Source organism: Bombina bombina, chromosome 4 (assembly GCF_027579735.1).
Source record: "Bombina bombina isolate aBomBom1 chromosome 4, aBomBom1.pri, whole genome shotgun sequence".
NCBI lineage: Eukaryota > Metazoa > Chordata > Amphibia > Anura > Bombinatoridae > Bombina > Bombina bombina.
This window is the reverse complement of record NC_069502.1, coordinates 167,208,907-167,229,528: the sequence shown is the minus strand read 5'-3', so window position 1 is coordinate 167,229,528 and position 20,622 is coordinate 167,208,907. Positions and strand designations below refer to the sequence as shown.

The 20,622-nt window shown below is 37.3% G+C and overlaps 1 protein-coding gene across 2 annotated transcripts in view; it reads left to right on the top strand.

Moving 5' to 3' along the window:
- ATP6V1C2 (ATPase H+ transporting V1 subunit C2) overlaps nt 1-20,622 on the top strand; it is a 450,645-nt gene that overhangs the window by 408,322 nt on the left and 21,701 nt on the right. For both annotated transcript variants that reach the window (XM_053709684.1, XM_053709683.1), the window contains 5 exons: nt 4,176-4,270; nt 5,988-6,079; nt 6,299-6,397; nt 14,665-14,733; nt 19,862-19,954. In XM_053709684.1, the coding sequence (XP_053565659.1) occupies nt 4,176-4,270; nt 5,988-6,079; nt 6,299-6,397; nt 14,665-14,733; nt 19,862-19,954 (448 nt within the window). The remainder of the gene's footprint in view (nt 1-4,175; nt 4,271-5,987; nt 6,080-6,298; nt 6,398-14,664; nt 14,734-19,861; nt 19,955-20,622) is intronic.

Sequence of the window (20,622 nt, the reverse complement as noted above, 5' to 3'; positions counted from 1 at the left end):
TAGGGATATTTTTAATGCTGGCAGTGCACCCTACATTAAGCCTCACAATTTTTTTTCAGTTAAAAAGAAGCACCTGAAATACCCTCACAGTATGTAACTACACCTGTTTGCAGTGTTTTCCAGCATGGACTTTCCTGGTCTCTACATCTTGAAGAGTCTGGCTGCAGGGATACAGTGATCAGGTTATGATGGATTGCAATATAACAGCCTCGTAGCCTGGTCACCTATCCTTATGGCTCAGATAACAGCACTGCTCCTATCAACTCCCATATCTTTCCTCAGCAGTTTAGAAATATAGGTTGTGTTTGTCCTGGAGAGAAAGAACTGAGGAGAACTAGACAATTCCATTTACAAACCAACTGAAGTTCTTCATATGTAAGGAACAGATTTTAGAACACAACAAAGGCTTTTGTTTAAAGGGACATGAAACTCAAGTAAAGTCAAAGCAAAACATCAATGATTTAGAATTCAGATAGAGCATGCAGTTTTAAATAACTATTGAGTTTATTTCTATTATCTAAATTTGATTCTCTTGGTGGCCTTTGTTGAAAAGCATACCTAAATATGCTCAGGAGCAGCAATATACTACTAGGAGCTAGCTGCTGATTGGTGGCTGCACATATATGCCTTATTATTGGTTCACTTGATGTGGTCATCTACATCCTAGTAGTACATTACTGCTCCTTTAACAATGCACTAGTGACGGCTTCCTTACTCCACTCCAATCAAGTTCTTAACCTATGCTGTGCAGCGATCTGAGCAGTACCTGAGAGGGAGATATTATCTCCAGACCAGGGAGTAGAGTTTACCTTTGAAATCTGAACATATGATTTAATTAATTTTGGACTAAATTACAAGTGGAGCACTAATTTATCACCTGCCCGTGAACGGGCACATTTTCCCCCTTTGTGGATGCTTGATAAATAACCAGCCATTACAAGCAGAGCTTATAAAATTAACTAGAGATCAGATCTCCCATTAAGTTGATAAATGTGCCCCAAATGCCCCCAAAATACAGTGTAGTGTATTTTATTAAAAAATAAAATGTTTAGCATTTTTATTTTTTAATAAAATAACTGCACTAGGCAATATTTTGGGGGTAAAGTTGGCCGGAGTGGGGTGCTAGAAAAAAACGACACTGAAACGATCCTTTACATTGTGGTCTATGGGAACTGTGTGTTCCGAGTAAATATATATGTAAATGCATTTATTAGTATGACCATATTGCCGCTTTAAAAAGGGACACATATGAAAAATACATATGTAAGGGCTATTTAAATACATGTTTTGTATAAGAGCCCTGACATATGTACTTTTCATATGTGTCCCTTTTTTAAAGCGGCAATATGGTCACCCTAGCATTTATACATATATATTTACAATTTGCTGCTTTCGCTGCTCTACGTTCTCATCTCTGACTGCATGAGCACAAGACTCCAATTAGAGAATATGGAAGCGGGCTCTCGTGTTGCTGTCAACTTGTAATACCAGCGCACATTAGTGTGCGCCGGTATTACTAAGTAGAGCGCAAATATCGCTTTGAAGAGCGTGTCTTAATAATACATTTATAGTTTTAGCCTTGAGTCGAGGGTTGCGCTGCTCATTCATTTGTTTGTTTCAGTACCAAGAGAATGAAACTAATTTTAAAATAGTTTTAAATTATAAATTGTATCTGAACTATGAAGGAAAACATTTGGATTTCATGTCCCTTTAAATGAAACATTCAGATAGAGCGTGCAAGTAAAAAAATAACCAATGTACTTTGCTTTGTTGAAACTTGCTTTTTGCGAGAGAATACTATGGTAGGCTTTGGAGCATTATATGGCAGCAGTGTTTGCTGCACTACTTGTAAAAACGTTACACATATAGTGATGCTTTGGAACCTACCTTAATATGGAAATTAGATCATTTTCAACAAAGGACACAAAAGAACAAGGTCAATTTGATGATAGAAGTAAATTAGTTTTTTTTTTAATTATACCCTCTAGCTGAATTATATATAACACTTTAATTTTAAAACTTTAATTTTGAATTTCATGTCCTTTTAAGTGTCCGAGATAGAACTGGTTTAAAAATAAATAATAATAATAAAAAAAAAACTTTGAGCCTCAAATATGTGAATTATTGATATAAATGGTTTTCATAAGCTATCACCTATCACAATGATTTGCTTGTCTTTCCTCTGAAACATTTCTGCATGCACAATATATATATTTCTTTCTATAGTGACTCAAGCAACTCCATGTATTGGGTATCAAAGGTTTTCTTTAATACATACAAAAATTAAAGCATTGACTTGAAAATATTATACTCTGTTTAATGTTTTTCCTGAAAATCAGTTCAATTGAAGATCAAAGTAGTTACTAATAGATTTATATTTTAACAAGTTGGCAATTCTGAAAATGCAATTTCAACTGACTTGTACAGCTCAAGTTGATTCAGTTCAGACATGTTAAAAAAAATCATCTGACTTGCTAGTAGAATTACAGCAAACCAACTATCCATAAATCATAGACATGCATCCAACTTGACACAAGTCTGGGTACTACATTCACATTATCTTCTGTACCGTTTGTCATAACACCATGGGCTAGTTTATATTTCTGTTTGTGAGTTTGTAGTAACTTTACAAATCTCCATAGATTTTAATGGAGATGTTTGTTGTTACTACCAGTTCATAAAGTTTACAACTGGAACATAAACTGGGTATTATGTCACAAAGTATATAACCTTTTGTTTAGAATGGAAACACTGTGTTCTTGGTGTCCTTTGTAAACAGTATCAGTTTGCAGGTTCCTAGTCCATGTGATGGAAACTAATAGTTGCAGTTAGTTATCAGCAAGACAGAAAACTCAGTATCATTCTCTGTGTCAGACAAGCATGTTAAGTTACATTTGTGCTGCTTATGCATGTGAATTTCAGGGTATATAATTGTTCTCAGCATGCAGCACTATATTTTATAGAAATAAGCTTTAATCATCATACTGTGGCAGATTAAAAGGGCCTTACAGTTCTCATTTGTTATTGAAATCAATGTTTATAAAGAGACATTCTTTGGTAAAAATGAAATGTTCTATTTTGTTAGAGCATTTTATTTAAAAAAAAAAATCTGAGTTTTACTATGTGTTTAAACCAGATGAGAATACAGTTGGTGAACAAATGAGAATTAGGCATACATGTGTATGCTCCAATCACTGCAGTATCCTTAGCTGAGCAGTATTGGGTGTTTTAGGAGTGCAACTTTGGCTATGTTTAACTGTTTTGGAGAAGTTAAACACATAGTAAAAGAAGGGGATATAAAATGCTCTACCAAAAATAAAGTATCTTATTTTTTTACCAAAATGTCCTATTAAAGGGACAGTCAAGTATAAATTAAACTTTCATTATTTAGATAGGACTTTTAATTTTAATCAACTTTCCAATTTACTTTCATCATCAAATTTGCTTTTTTTCTCTTGGTATTCTTAGTTTAAACTAAACATAGGTAGGCTCATATGCTAATTTCTAAGCCTTTGAGGGCTGCCTCTTATCACATGCTTTTTAAATCTCTTTTCAACACAAAGAGACAGAAAGTACACGTGGGCCATATAGATAACACTGTGTTCAGGCACAGGGGGTTATTTAAGATCTAGCACAATACAATGCTAAATTTAAGACAATAGATAATAAACAGACACAGTCATGTGATCAGGGGGCTGGAAGAAGGTTCCTAGATACAAGGTAATCACAGAGGTAAAAAGTATATTATTATAACTGTGTTGGTTATGCAAAACTGGGGAATGGGTAATAAAGGGATTATCTATCTTTTAAAACAATAACAATTCTATGGTTGACTGTCCCTTTAATTCCACAGCTCTGATTATTTTTATAAAGTAAAAACAGCTGTAGCTGCCTATCAGTATCTCATAATGTGTGCAAGTTGCCTACTTATATCTAACACCTCTGGTTTATATGTAAATGGGTTTAAAATACATAAAACAAACAATTACATATTTACTATTGTCTCAATATTTATAGACATGTTGTCATTTTTTGGTTTGTAATGTAAAAGAAACATTCTAAAATGTGGTAAGAAGCACTTTTTATCTATTTGGTACATCTCCATGGCTGTACTACACAGCCCCATGGTCATATCACTAGTTTGCGTGTCTGACATACTATTTGTAATCTTGCAGTTGACCTTGTTAGCTACATGTCACGATTTGAGTGGGACATGGCCAAATATCCAGTGAAGCAAGCCCTGAAGAATATTACAGATGTAATAAATAAGGTGGGTTCTCATATGATCTAATGAGCTATTGTCACAGTAATAGAGTTATACATGCCAAATACACAGATATGTTTATGCTTTCTACTAAAAAAAATATGCACTTTGTTTTAGTTTGACTTTGCATTTAAGCAGATGTTGCGCAAAGGTACAGGAAACCCCAACATTTTCTTTCATGATTTGGATAGAACATACAATTTGTAACCACTTTTCAATGTACTTCTATTAACAAATTTGCTTCATTATCTTGTTACCCTTTGCTGAAGGAACAGCATTGCACTACTGGCAGCTAGCTGAACACATCTAGTTAGCCAATCACAAGAGACAAATGTATGCAGGCACCAATCAGCAGCTAGCTTCCAATAATGTAGGATATGTGCATATTTTTTTTCAACAAGGGATACCAAGAGAATGAAGCACATTTTAAAATAGAAGTGAATTTAAAATTACATGCTTTATCTGAATCAGGCAAATTTAATTTTGACTTTCCTATCCCTTTAACCCCTTCACCCAAAAGGATGTATATATACGTCTTACAGTACTTTGCCTATCGTATTGCAAGACGTACATATATATATATATATATATATATATATATATATATATATATATATATATATATATATATATATATATATATATATATATATATATTCACTTCAGGAAGCTCCAGACCTCTCCTAGAAACATAGAAACATAGATATTGACGGCAGATAAGAGCCATAGGCCCAGCAAGTCTGCCCAACCTTACCTAACAGTATAAACTTATCTAGTTTGTAGGACAGCCTTATGCTTGTCCCATGCATTTTTAAAGTCCCCCACAGTGTTTGTTGCTACTACCTCTTGAGGAAGTTTATTCCATAAATCAATCACTCTTTCTGTAAAGAAGTGCTTCCTCAAATTACTCCTGAATCTGCTACCCTTTAGCTTGAGATCATGACCCCTTGTTCTTGAATTTTACATTTTATGTAAAATACCCACAGCCTCAGTTTTACTAAACCCTTTAATGTACTTGAAAGTTGCTATCATATCACCTCTTTCCCTTCTCTCCTCTAAGCTATACATATTTAGGTCATTGAGCCTATCCTGGTAAATTTAATTTTTTAGACCATGTACCATTTTGGTAGCCCTCCTTTGCACAGATTCACATTTGTTAATATCCTTCTGAAGATATGGCCTCCAGAACTGCACACAATACTCAAGATGAGGCCTAACTAATGATCTATAAAGTGGCAAAAAAGCAAGGCTCTATTTCTGTTTAAATGGAGTGAAATCAAAAATGCTAAAAATACTCTGGTATTTTTGGCAATTTTTTTCAGTTAGAATTGCATAACACATTATAACTGACATTACTGGATAAAAAAAATGGGACTAAATCCTAATGCATGACTAAAAAAACCCAAATCAGATTCCTAGTCAAATAGGTTAACCGCATAGTCCATGTCACACCACCTGTTGTTCCAGATAAGGATGCATGTGGTAACTGGAGCATACTTAAATATGCCTGGCCATGACTGGCTTCTCTGCTGTATTCTTATTTTGTGTGGTATAGGAGGGAATATTTTGTTTATAAAACATAGAGAATTGTATTTTACATTAGCATGTCATTTTAACACACACCTGAGATTAAGGTTTGTGGTTCAAAGTACACTCATCAGAATTATATAGATGGATTTTAGCTTTATCCACGACTAAACATTTAATATTTTCTTCTTTCCAGCAATTGTCACAGATAGACACTGAATTAAAGTCAAGGTCGGTTACATACAACAACATCAAGGGGAACTTACAAAGTATGGAGAGGAAAACTATGTACGTATAACTATTTGTGTGAGTGAATTACACGGTGCATCCTTCATGACTGAGCATCAGTATTCTGGTACAGAGAGGACAGTCATAAACCATGTGAATAAACAATAAAATATGTAACTTTCTTGTTTTGTATTTGAAATAATTATAATTGGTTACTTAGCTGCATAGTGAAAACATATTTACACATGAATTGTAATTATTATTATTATTATTTTACAGAGGCAACCTTCTAACAAGGACTCTTGCTGACATTGTAAATAAAGATGACTTTGTTTTGAATTCAGAATATCTTATTACACTTCTTGTGGTTGTCCCAAGGTAAGTTAGAATTGCAGTATTTAACCAGACAGTTTAGTATTTAAGAATGCTGTCCAGTAAAATATTCACAAAAATACCAGACACTTAAAGGGACATGAAACCCAAAACTTTTCTATTATCATTCAGAATACAATTTTACAAAAAGTTTCCAATGTATTTCTAGTATCAAATTAGCTTTTTTCCTATGTTATTCTTTCTTGAAGAGATACCTAGGTAAATAATGTGCACATGCTTGAAACAGTACATGACAGTAAGTAGTGCGGCCATCTAGTGCTCTTTTTAATGTATAACCTTGTTGCAAAACTGCTGTGAAATAGTACTGCAGACACATGCACACTCCTGAACATACATCCCGGCTTTTCAATGAAGGACAACAAGAAAATGAAGAAAATTTGTTAATAGAAGTAAATTGGAAACTTGTTTAAAATTGTATACTCTATCTGAATCAAAAAGGGGTTTTATGTCCCTTTAATTTAAAAGTCCAGTTTTTTATACGTGTTAGATAAATGTAAAAAATCTCCTATGCTTCAGTGTATTAAAAATATGGAGCAGAAAGAAGTCAGGCAAATTACTTCTGTTTATGTGTTCATTTTACCTACATAGATAAAAGTATTGACTTGTATGTTATTGGCACCCAAGGGGTTAAATGACTGCTCAGTTGTGAAAAAACATAATTTATGCTTACCTGATAAATTCCTTTCTCCTGTAGTGTAGTCAGTCCACGGGTCATCCATTACTTATGGGATATTAACTCCTCCCTAACAGGAAGTGCAAGAGGATCACCCAAGCAGAGCTGCTATATAGCTCCTCCCCTCTACGTCATACCCAGTCATTCGACCGAAACCAAACGAGAAAGGAGAAACTATAGGGTGCAGTGGTGACTGGAGTTTAATTTAAAATTTAGACCTGCCATAAAAAACAGGGCGGGCCGTGGACTGACTACACTACAGGAGAAAGGAATTTATCAGGTAAGCATAAATTATGTTTTCTCCTGTTAAGTGTAGTCAGTCCACGGGTCATCCATTACTTATGGGATACCAATACCAAAGCTAAAAGTACACGGATGACGGGAGGGACAGGCAGGATCTTTACACGGAAGGAACCACTGCCTGAAGAACCTTTCTCCCAAAAACAGCCTCAGAAGAAGCAAAAGTGTCAAATTTGTAAAATTTGGAAAAAGTATGAAGAGAAGACCAAGTTGCAGCCTTGCAAATCTGTTCAACAGAGGCCTCATTCTTAAAGGCCCACGTGGAAGCCACAGCTCTCGTAGAAAGAGCTGTAATTCTTTCAGGAGGCTGCTGTCCAGCAGTCTCATAGGCTAAACGTATTATGCTACGAAGCCAGAAAGAGAGAGAGGTAGCAGAAGCTTTTTGACCTCTCCTCTGTCCAGAATACACGACAAACAGGGAAGAAGTTTGGCGAAAATCTTTAGTTGCCTGTAAATAAAATTTCAGGGCACGGACTACGTCCAGATTGTGCAGAAGACGTTCCTTCTTTGAAGAAGGGTTAGGGCACAATGATGGAACAACAATCTCTTGATTGATATTCCTGTTAGTGACTACCTTAGGTAAGAACCCAGGTTTAGTACGCAGAACTACCTTTTCTGAATGAAAAATCAGATAAGGAGAATCACAATGTAAGGCCGATAACTCAGAGACTCTTCGAGCCGAGGAAATAGCCATTAAAAACAGAACTTTCCAAGATAACAGCTTGATATCAATGGAATGAAGGGGTTCAAACGGAACACCCTGTAAAACGTTAAGAACTAAGTTTAAGCTCCACGGTGGAGCAACAGTCTTAAACACAGGCTTAATCCTGGCCAAAGCCTGACAAAAAGCCTGAACGTCTGGAACCTCTGACAGACGTTTGTGTAAAAGGATGGACAGAGCTGAGATCTGTCCCTTTAAAGAACTTGCAGATAAACCCTTTTCTAAACCTTCTTGTAGAAAAGACAATATCCTAGGAATCCTAACCTTACTCCATGAGTAACTCTTGGATTCACACCAGTGTAAATATTTACGCCATATTTTATGGTAAATTTTCCTGGTAACAGGTTTCCTAGCCTGTATTAAGGTATCAATTACTGACTCCGAAAATCCACGCTTTGATAAAATCAAGCGTTCAATCTCCATGCAGTCAGCTTCAGAGAAACTAGGTTTTGATGTTTGAAAGGACCCTGAATTAGAAGGTCCTGTCTCAGAGGCAGAGACCAAGGTGGACAGGATGACATGTCCACTAGATCTGCATACCAGGTCCTGCGTGGCCACGCAGGCGCTATTAGAATCACTGATGCTCTCTCCTGTTTGATCCTGGCAATCAATCGAGGAAGCATCGGGAAGGGTGGAAACACATAAGCCATCTTGAAGGTCCAAGGTGCTGTCAGAGCATCTATCAGAACCGCTCCCGGGTCCCTGGACCTGGACCCGTAACAAGGAAGCTTGGCGTTCTGGCGAGACGCCATGAGATCCATATCTGGTCTGCCCCAACGCCGAAGTATTTGGGCAAAGACCTCCGGATGAAGTTCCCACTCCCCCGGATGAAAAGTCTGGCGACTTAGGAAATCCGCCTCCCAGTTCTCCACGCCTGGGATGTGGATCGCTGATAGGTGGCAAGAGTGAGACTCTGCCCAGAGAATTATCTTTGAGACTTCCATCATCGCTAGGGAACTCCTTGTCCCTCCTTGATGGTTGATGTAAGCCACAGTCGTGATGTTGTCCGACTGAAACCTGATGAACCTCAGAGTTGCTAGCTGAGGCCAGGCTAGAAGGGCATTGAAAACTGCTCTTAATTCCAGAATGTTTATGGGAAGAAGACTCTCCTCCTGAGTCCATGATCCCTGAGTCTTCAGGGAATTCCAGACAGCGCCCCAACCTAGCAGGCTGGCGTCTGTTGTTACAATCGTCCAATCTGGTCTGCTGAAGGGCATCCCCTTGGACAGATGTGGCCGAGAGAGCCACCATAGAAGAGAATTTCTGGTCTCTTGATCCAGATTCAGCATAGGGGACAAATCTGAGTAATCCCCATTCCACTGACTTAGCATGCACAATTGCAGTGGTCTGAGATGCAGGCGTGCAAAGGGAACTATGTCCATTGCCGCTACCATTAAACCGATTACCTCCATGCATTGAGCCACTGACGGGTGTGGAATGGAATGAAGGACACGGCAAGCATTTAGGAGTTTTGTTAACCTGTCCTCTGTCAGGTAAATTTTCATTTCTACCGAATCTATAAGAGTCCCTAAGAAAAGAACTCTTGTGAGTGGCAATAGAGAACTCTTTTCTTCGTTCACCTTCCACCCATGTGACCTTAGAAATGCCAGTACTAACTGTGTATGAGACTTGGCAGCTTGGAAACTTGACGCTTGTATCAGAATGTCGTCTAGGTATGGAGCTACCGATATTCCTCGCGGTCTTAGTACCGCCAGAAGAGAACCCAGAACCTTTGTGAAGATTCTTGGAGCAGTAGCTAACCCGAAGGGAAGAGCTACAAACTGGTAATGCCTGTCTAGGAAGGCAAACCTTAGGTACCGGTAATGATCCTTGTGAATTGGTATGTGAAGGTACGCATCCTTTAAATCCACTGTGGTCATGTACTGACCCTTTTGGATCATGGGTAAGATTGTCCGAATAGTTTCCATTTTGAACGATGGAACTCTTAGGAATTTGTTTAGGATCTTTAAATCCAAGATTGGTCTGAAGGTTCCTTCTTTCTTGGGAACCACAAACAGATTTGAGTAAAACCCTTGTCCGTGTTCCGACCGCGGAACCGGGTGGATCACTCCCATTAGTAACAGATCTTGTACACAGCGTAGAAACGCCTCTTTCTTTATCTGGTTTGTTGACAACCTTGAAAGATGAAATTTCCCTTTTGGAGGAGAAGCTTTGAAGTCCAGAAGATATCCCTGAGATATGATCTCTAACGCCCAGGGATCCTGGACATCTCTTGCCCAAGCCTGGGCGAAGAGAGAAAGTCTGCCCCCCACTAGATCCGTTTCCGGATCGGGGGCCCTCACTTCATGCTGTCTTAGGGGCAGCAGCAGGTTTTCTGGCCTGCTTGCCCTTGTTCCAGGTCTGGTTAGGTTTCCAGCCCTGTCTGTAGCGAGCAACAGTTCCTTCCTGTTTTGGAGCGGAGGAAGTTGATGCTGCTCCTGCCTTGAAGTTGCGAAAGGCACGAAAATTAGACTGTCTAGCCCTTGGTTTGGCTCTGTCTTGAGGCAGGGCATGGCCCTTACCTCCAGTAATGTCAGCGATAATTTCTTTCAAACCGGGCCCGAATAAGGTCTGCCCCTTGAAAGGTATGTTGAGCAATTTAGATTTAGAAGTCACATCAGCTGACCAGGATTTAAGCCACAGCGCTCTACGCGCCTGAATGGCGAATCCGGAGTTCTTAGCCGTAAGCTTAGTTAAATGTACTACGGCATCAGAAATAAATGAATTAGCTAGCTTAAGGACTCTAAGCTTGTCTGTAATCTCATCCAATGTAGCTGAGCTAATGGTCTCTTCCAGAGACTCAAACCAGAATGCCGCCGCAGCCGTGACAGGCGCAATGCATGCAAGGGGTTGCAATATAAAACCTTGTTGAACAAACATTTTCTTAAGGTAACCCTCTAACTTTTTATCCATTGGATCTGAAAAAGCGCAGCTATCCTTCACCGGGATAGTGGTACGCTTAGCTAAAGTAGAAACTGCTCCCTCCACCTTAGGGACCGTCTGCCATAAGTCCCGTGTGGAGGCGTCTATTGGAAACATTTTTCTAAATATAGGAGGGGGTGAGAAAGGCACACCGGGTCTATCCCACTCCTTGTTAACAATTTCTGTAAGCCTTTTAGGTATAGGAAAAACGTCAGTACACGTCGGTACCGCAAAATATTTATCCAGCCTACATATTTTCTCTGGGATTGCAACCGTGTTACAATCATTTAGAGCCGCTAATACCTCCCCTAGTAACACACGGAGGTTCTCAAGCTTAAATTTAAAATTTGAAATGTCTGAATCCAGTTTATTTGGATCAGATCCGTCACCCACAGAATGAAGCTCTCCGTCTTCATGTTCTGCAAATTGTGACGCAGTATCAGACATGGCCCTAGTATTTTCAGCGCACTCTGTTCTCACCCCAGAGTGGTCGCGTTTACCCCTAAGTTCTGGCAATTTAGATAAAACTTCAGTCATAACATTAGCCATGTCTTGCAAAGTGATTTGTAAAGGGCGCCCTGATGTACTTGGCGTCACAATATCACGCACCTCCTGAGCGGGAGATGCAGGTACTGACACGTGAGGAGAGTTAGTCGGCATAACTTCCCCCTCGTTGTCTGGTGAAATTTTCTTTACATGTACAGATTGGCTTTTACTTAAAGTAGCATCAATGCAATTAGTACACAAATTTCTATTGGGCTCCACATTGGCCTTTGAACATATTGCACAAAGAGATTCCTCTATGTCAGACATGTTTAAACAAACTAGCAATTAAACTAGCAAGCTTGGAAAATACTTTTCAAAGAAATTTACAATCAATATAAAAAATGTTACTGTGCCTTTAAGAAGCACACAAAACTGTCACAGTTGAAATAACAATGAACCGGATTAGTTATAGAAACCAAATTTTCACATTAAATCCATTAATTTAGCAAAGGATTGCACCCACTAGCAAATGGATGATTAACCCCTTAATATCAAAAAACGGATAACAATAAAAATATATACGTTTTTATCACAGTCAAAGCACAGTCTCACAGGTCTGCTGTGAGTGATTACCTCCCTCAAAACTAGTTTTGGAGACCCCTGAGCTCTGTAGAGACGTCCTGGATCATGCAGGGAGAACAGGAAAACTTGTGACTAAATTTCTACTGCGCAGTAAAAGCGCCAAAATAGGCCCCTCCCACTCCTAATACAACAGTGGGGAAGCTCAGTAAACTGATTTTATTCAAAACAAACGACAGCCATGTGGAAAATAATGCCCATAAAAATTTTTTCACCAAGTACCTCAGAGAAAAAAACGATTAACATGCCAGTAAACGTTTTAAATATAAATATATGAAATGTTAATAAAAAGCCTGTTGCTAGTCGCTTTCACTGCAGAAAGGCTATAAGTTATATATATATACAGTATTTTCTTAGTGAAGTGCCATTCCCCAGAAATACTTCAGTGCAAACTTACACACATATCAGCCTGATACCAGTTACTACTACTGCATTTAAGGCTGTACTTACATTACATCGGTATTAGCAGTATTTTCTCAGTCAATTCCATTCCTTAGAAAATAATATATTGCAACATACCTCCTTGCAGGTGAACCCTGCCCGCTGTCCCCTGTTCTGAAGTTACCTCGCTCCTCAGAATGGCCGAGAACAGCAAATGGATCTTAGTTACGTCCGCTAAGATCATACACAACTCAGGTAGATTCTTCTTCTAATGCTGCCTGAGAAAAAACAACACACTCCGGTGCTGTTTAAAATAACAAACTTTTGATTGAAGAAATAAAAACTAATTTTAATAACCACAGTCCTCTCACACGTCCTATCTATTAGTTAGGTGCAAGAGAATGACTGGGTATGATGTAGAGGGGAGGAGCTATATAGCAGCTCTGCTTGGGTGATCCTCTTGCACTTCCTGTTAGGGAGGAGTTAATATCCCATAAGTAATGGATGACCCGTGGACTGACTACACTTAACAGGAAATATACATAATGGGATCAAGAGTGAGGGCTCAGGTTGAGCATTGTGGGTATCACCAACAGATTGTCTAGTATTTGTTTGGAGGAAAGCTGACAACACTAGTACCACATGCCAGCTGTTTGATACCACTCTACTCCTCTAACTTATACCATTTGCAACACACACATCACTTCCTTTCTGTAATTTATTTAGTGTTAAAACTTAAAGGGATATGAAAGCAGAAAAGAGATCGTTAGTAACCTTGGTGAGGGCAGTCTCAGTTGAGTGTTGGGGACGGAAAACCAGATTGCAGGGAATCCATCAATGAGTTGGAGGACAGGAAGTGGGTTAAGCGATCAAAAACTAGTTTTTCAGGGACTTTTGAAGCTAGTGGAAGCAGTGATATGGGGCGGTAGATTGCAAGAGAGTTAGGGTCGAGGGAGGGTTTTTTTGGGATGGGTATGACCTTTGCATGTTTGAAGGAAGATGGGAATGAACTGGTAGAAAGGGATAGGTTGAATATGTAAGAGCCAGAGTGAGGGTGGAAGATAGAGAAGGTATTATATGTGAAGGAATAGGGTCAAGTGGGCAGGTAGTGAGGTGTGAGGAAGACAATAAGGAACCCACTTCACTCTCAGTGGTTGGGGGGAGAGTGCAGAGACTGGCAGAGGGGGTGACTGGGAGTGAAGTTGGTAGAGTGCAGGCTTGTGTTGGGATGTTGCTTTGGATAATAAGTGTTTTATTGAAAAAGTAGTCAGCCAGATCTTGAGCGCTAAATGCAGATGAAGGGGGTGGTGCAGGTGGGTAGAGGAGAGAGTTGAAAACAGAGAAGAGTCGCTTAGGGTTTGACGAGTGAGTAGATATAAGAGAAGAGAATCATGAAAGAAAAAATTTGGGTTTCATATCCCTTTAAATACAGCAGTCAGCTGGCTCATCTCACCAGTCACTGCACATAATATTTTCAGTGTTCCTCTCCTGAATCAAAATTGTAAATTGCATTTCTCTGTTTTGTTTAATGCCAATAGCTACATTCCAAATTGTTTCCCAACATTCCAATTGGGACATTTGAAATTGTAAAATTAACATTTGATGAAGCCTTTCACATATATTTGTTATATACAAAGATTTAACGGTACAAAGCTAATTGCAGTCAAAAACTAAGGGCTCAATTCTTTAATCTTTGAAATTTTTGAAGGAAAAAATTTGTATTAGGAGCTGATTATATTGCTATATGAAGACGCATATATTACAATTAAAAAAAAGTAAGAATTTTTGTGATTTCTCTCTATGTTGGCGATTGTTTAATCATCAGACCCTGTATCTTTTTTTTTGTATAAAGTTTGTGCTTTCACTTCCTAAAGTGGCCGAAAAGTAAATTTGGTAACCTAAGTTCTCATCAAAATGCTGCAAGTCAATAGATAGATGCAACATTTTGAAGAAAAATTTGGTTATAGAATTTGCTTTTTTTGTCCTTCCTAGGGAGAGTGGGACAAACACCATTTTACACAAATGCAATTGGTGTTTAATGTCCCCTTAACAAACCATGTTTTAAACAGAATACATGTTAATAAAACTGTCTTACTTTGAGTTGTTATAACAAATCTGTCTTGTTCAAAGGACAAGCTATAGTGCGTGGCAAAAAACCTATGAATCACTGTCTGATATGGTTGTTCCACGTTCAACCAAGTAAGTATTTTTAACTTGTAATCCTCTATAGTGTATTTATTGTACTCATTCATCAAAGATACCTAGTGATACAAATGGCAAAATAAATATATTTTTATTTGGGATATATATATAGATATATATATAGATATATATATATAAGGCGCCAAAAGGCACACTTCGTGTAATACGTTCAAATAAATAACAAATAATTAACAGTGGGAAAATCCACGCTCACCTGGTTCAACCTCAAGATATGAGGTATTTGTAGAGCACTTATGTTAGTATACTCTCACTCCTTGCAGTCCTCCTGTATATCCACTGGTCCTCAGGGGTTCCTGGGTATCTGCAGTGTCCCAAATATTACCTCAGTTGTAGGGGATATTATAGGATGTGGGAGTGGGAGGAGATGTGTACTATTTTATCTTATCAAAATATACACTACTAACACAATGCGAGTAAAACCAAGTATTTAATCACATATATATATGTATAAAATATTTACAGTAACATACAAAAGAGCCCACTCCAGTCCATAAGTAGGTAGAAACAAGAAAACTTCCTTACAGCATAATTAACTATAGAGCTGTAGTCAGACCGAGTATATGATCCAGCACTCTGGACTTAAAGCAAGGCTGGCTAATGTGCTCTACTATACAAATATCCAGATATGGAGCACTAAAGGACTGTTTACTGCATAATTTGCAAGTGTCTGGTGTATATATATATTCTAGGTAGTGGATGGGAATATATATTAAGACAAACAGCATACTCATACACTTTTAGCGCTGATTATTTTCTTTTATATATATATTATTAATGCAGTTTGAAATAAAATTATAGTCCATGGAGTTTGTTGCGGAAATTGCAATGTTAAATGTAAATTTAAAATGTGGAATTATTTTACATTAAAAAATAATATGTTATATACAAGCATTCATAAACGCTTAAAGGAACATAACTATGTAATAGTAAAATAGACAATCTGTCAGTACATTTTTATCAGTAAACAAACTCATGTTGCTAACAAGGTTTATTTATAGAGCTGTGAGTATTCACTGACTACAAACTGAGTTAAGAGAACTCATGTAAAGTCAGAAGTGTCTCAAGGAAACACCTGACCACCCTTCTGAAGGTGCCTAAAATAGCAACCAGTAAGGGACAGGTATTTGGCTTGTGAGGTCTTCAGTGTGCGCTTCTAATTCTTAGAATTGTTACAGGAAGAAGGGTCAAATAAATAAGCAAACTATATTTTTTAGTGGTAAAAAATATTTAAATAAATACAATTAATTAAATAATCAACATTACAGTTTCATAGTGTTTCATGACCCATTAGCATTACAGCAGAGGGGCTGATTTAAATTCACCCTTTGGTTGCCTGTGGTACTGGTGTCAACTTGATGCAAAGTTAATTCATATCAGCTAGACTGTCAGCTTTTACAGGGTAGGCAGACCTGTATGTGTTTAACACTTGTACTTGAAACCTAACAATTTTCTATAATGAATCATACAATTTTAAACAATTTTCTAATGAACTTCTATTATTAAATCGTCTTTGTTCTCTTGATATTTTTTGTTGAAAAGCAGGTACCCAGGAGGGTAATGGCAGCACTATACCTGCAATTTAATGCTTCAGACACCTACCTAGGTATCTTTTCAAATAAAGAACAAAATACATTTTGATAATAGTAAGTACATTTGAGACTTTTTTTTATAGTATGCTCTGTCTGAATCACAAGAGAACATGTTTGGGTTTCATATCCCTTTAAACATATAGTTAAAGGGCCACTAAACCAAAAATCTTTCTTTCATGATTCAGAAAGAGAATATAAATTTAAACAACATTACAATTTACTTCTATTATTTATTTTGCTTCATTTTTTAGATATCCTTAGTTGAAGAAAAAGCAATGCAAATGGTGAGCCAATCACACGAGGCTTCTATGTGCAGCAACCAATCAGCAGCTGCTGAGCATATTTAGATATGCTTTTCTTCAAAGAATATCAAGAGAATAAAACAAATTAGATAATATAAGTAAATTAGAAAGATGTTTAAAATTGCATTCTCTTTCTAAATCATGAAAGAAAAAATGTGGGTGTCATGTCCCTTTAAAGTGGCACTGATTAACCACAGTGCATTTCTTTTCTGAGTAGGACTCGGCCAGTGAGATTTTGAGTGACATACTCAGCAGCCAATCACCAGCTTTGTCCCACTGTAGGAATGAAATGGGAGGGTACCAGTTGCATGAGTTTTGCTATGTGTTTAACCTCTTTGCAGAGGTTAAATGCATAGTTAGAAGCAATAATTTGATTAATAACAATAATATATTCTAAAATATCAGAGCATGTAAGTGACAGTAAAGGCAAAATTAAACTTTCATAATTTAGATAGAATATACAATATCATTTGTCAGATATGTTCTTCAACAAAAGAGGACAGGTGAACATAGCAAATTAGATAAAAGAAGTAAAATGTAAAGTTGTTTAAAATTGCATGCTCTATCTGAATAATTAAAGTCTAAAGTGATGGTAAACTATAAGAAGTTGCAACTGCATTTGATCGAAATCTAAAAAATAAAGGCACTTATATTTATTTCAAATTCTTAAGAAATATTACGTTTAAATGTTTATATTGTGCCGCAGTTCTTCCGCCCGTCTATTTAACTCCATTTTGTTTTGTGGTCACGTTTTAACAGCTTCCAATCAAAAGCTGGGCCAGCTGGAGTCCTTGTAAGACACGCCCCTTCGTTGGTCAAGGGATGCGCTAAATGTAAACTATAATGCGCAAAGATAACAATGAATAAAACGCTGCCCATAGAATGATGTAGAGAGTAGTAAAGTGAGTACATGAATTGAGCAGGAAGTAATTGCGGTAGCGGAGAAAACATAGATAACGCACGGTATAAGTAAAATATAAAATATAAAACAAACGATTAAAATAAAAAAAATGAGAATAAACATAGCAATCTAACTTGTATTAGCTTTAGGAATAATAATTTAACGTTATTTTGTATGAAATTTACTATCACTTTAATTTTGACTTTAATGTGCCTGGTAAAGTAGAACATTGTATTATTGTAAGGTTATGCCCCTTTAAACATAGTTTTCTAGTTCTATTTATGTTATAAAAATGATAAGTGACGGGTCAGAATGAGATTACACAACGTTTGTCAGAGGTTTGATTTATTCTCACTGGGAGTGGCTCATGTAATTACTGTCAACACTAATATCATCCAGTGTAAATTAGGTTCAATTCCCATGGCAGCTTTCTGACCTTTATACAATGATGGTATTAGCCCTACAGAGCCAAGTCAATGAATTTATGTGCACTCATATCACTAACTATTTCATATAGCATATACTGTATATATATTTATTTATTTATTTATATACACATGGGATTGAAAATTTACGTAAAAGTATTTTTTATTTGTTGCATTAAAACGAGAGCATTTTAAAATGTATTAGTTTTGTATGTTTCTTGACTCTATATTTGCTTTTGAGGTACCGTATGTCAAGTTCTACTACCAATAAATTAGTGGCAAATCTACTAATCAGCCAATGAGCAATTATGTTTTAAAGTCAAGTTGCAGTCCCTGTCACCTTCAAAATTATAATCAATGGTTCCAGCTTAAAGTCAGTTTTTTTGGGGAAAAAGTGTTCATTAAAGGAACATGAGACCCATTTTTTTATGATTCAGATAGAGCATTCAATTTTAAACAATTTTCCAATTTACTTCTGTAATCTAATTTGTTTGGTTTTCTTGGTATCCATTGTTGAAGGAGCAGTAATGCACTACTGGGAGCTAGCTGAAAGCCAGTAACAAGAGCCATATATATATACGCAGCCACCAATAAGCAGCTTTTGAGACAACCTAGGTATTACAAAAATAATAAAATACGTAAGATAATAGAAATACATTGGAAAGTTGTTTAAAATGGTAAGCTCTATCTGAATCATGAAAGAAAACTTTTGGGTTTCATGTCCCTTTAAGAAGGTCTGCAAATTGACATCAGTGAAGGGCTATGTTCCTTGAAAAGCCTGGGGGAATTCCTTCTTCCTGGCCAGTTTTCCTGGGTCAAACATATAGAAGCAGGGGAGCTTGTGTTCTGGTTTAAGCAATTACTGTGTAGCGTGTTGCAGGGTTTGATACATTTCACCATACTTGAATATGATGGAGCCACTACAACTGTTCTGGAGGGAGTAGATCAAGTACATTTCTCAGAGGTATTTTAAAGCAAAGACAGGCAAGTAGAATAATGTATACTGCATGTATTATCCTGATCTAAGCATTTAGGGCTAGATTTATCAAAAGCCAAATGCCCCTATTGGCTGCAGCCTCTCTCTAATGCGAGCCTGCAAGTGATATTTATGAAGCAGATATTTATACTGCTGCTCCTTACACCCTAGGGGGAAAACTACCATTGGTACAGCAGGTACAGTGGCACTAGGACCCAAGTGCTAGTGAAGGGGGGCATATGAGCAGTCTATACATAGGTGTGTGTGCAGACTGTGTACAATCCTAATGTAGCTGAGTCTTTTATTAGTGCAGTTTATCTATCTGCCTATTTATGTATTTACCTATCTATCTATTCTCAAAATCATTATACAGGGCAGCATGTATATAATTGATATTGGTTACTACTGAGTTACCTTTGGAGGCCCAAAACATTTTTTTCATTAGGGCTCTCTTTTGAGTAGGTCCACCACTGATACGCTCTCTACACCCTGTATGGGGTGGAGGATTAAAATCACTCATATTGATCTAGCCGGGGTGATTGGTAACCCCTGCTCTTGCAAGTTTGATTGTGCATGAGCAGAGGCACTTGTGCAATGATAAATATAGGCAGTGAATGATCCCCGGCAGAAATTTTCATTACCTGTGACCCTTATCCTTCCTGATCTAACCGGGGTGATTGTCAAACCCTGCTCTTGCGAGTTTGTGCAAGAGCAGAGGCGCTCGTGCAATGATAAATATAGGCAGTGAATGATCCCCGGCAGAAGTTTTTATTACCTGTGACCCATATACTTACACATGATAAATCTTTATTAATATATAAATATTGTGGGAATAATATTTAAGTAACACATCCATTTAAATGTATGAGTATATCTTATATATTGACAAATGATTTGATGTGTCTTTGTAGAATGATTGCTGAGGATGGAGAAGGAGGGCTGTTTACTGTGACCTTGTTTAGAAAAGTTATAGAGGATTTCAAAGCCAAAGCTCGTGAGAACAAGTAAGTTATTGTATGTACATAACAACTGGTACAACTAGTAAATATTAACGGGAATGATTCTGTTAGATCTCGTTACTTTCTTGCTGTGTGTTAGTACTGGGCAGTTTGCATTGAGAATGATCAGTAAAATATGCAAAAAAAAACAACTTTTTTTATTATTTAACTGTAATTAGGTAGTTCTGGTAACTTTTAGGTCAATTAACAAATCTGAATTCCCAGTGCTTCATTTAATGTGCAATATCCACTGTATATAATAAAATATAATATAAAATATAATAAACAACATTGTCCTTTACATGCAGTTTTTTCACATGTGTCCCTAGTGCATTTTAGCACCTAAACTTGAGTTGAATGTAATTGAAATCTGCTGGTGAGCGCCCTGTTTTAAACTCTGTGGAGAAGATGGTAAATCTTCTGGTTGGCTTTAACACTCATCTTGTCAAAACGTTAAAAAAGCACAGCAGGGTGCATCTAGGTGACACTGTAATCAATCATGCAGAAAAATTCTTAAAGGCGCATAAAAGATACAGATGAAAAAAAATACAAAGGGCCAGATTACAAGTGGAGCGCTTATTATTGTTGCGAGCAAGCGATAGTAGCACTCCACTTTGTAATACCAGAGCATGATAATGTGCTAGGAAGCATTGCGCTCACGAGAGTGCGCTTCT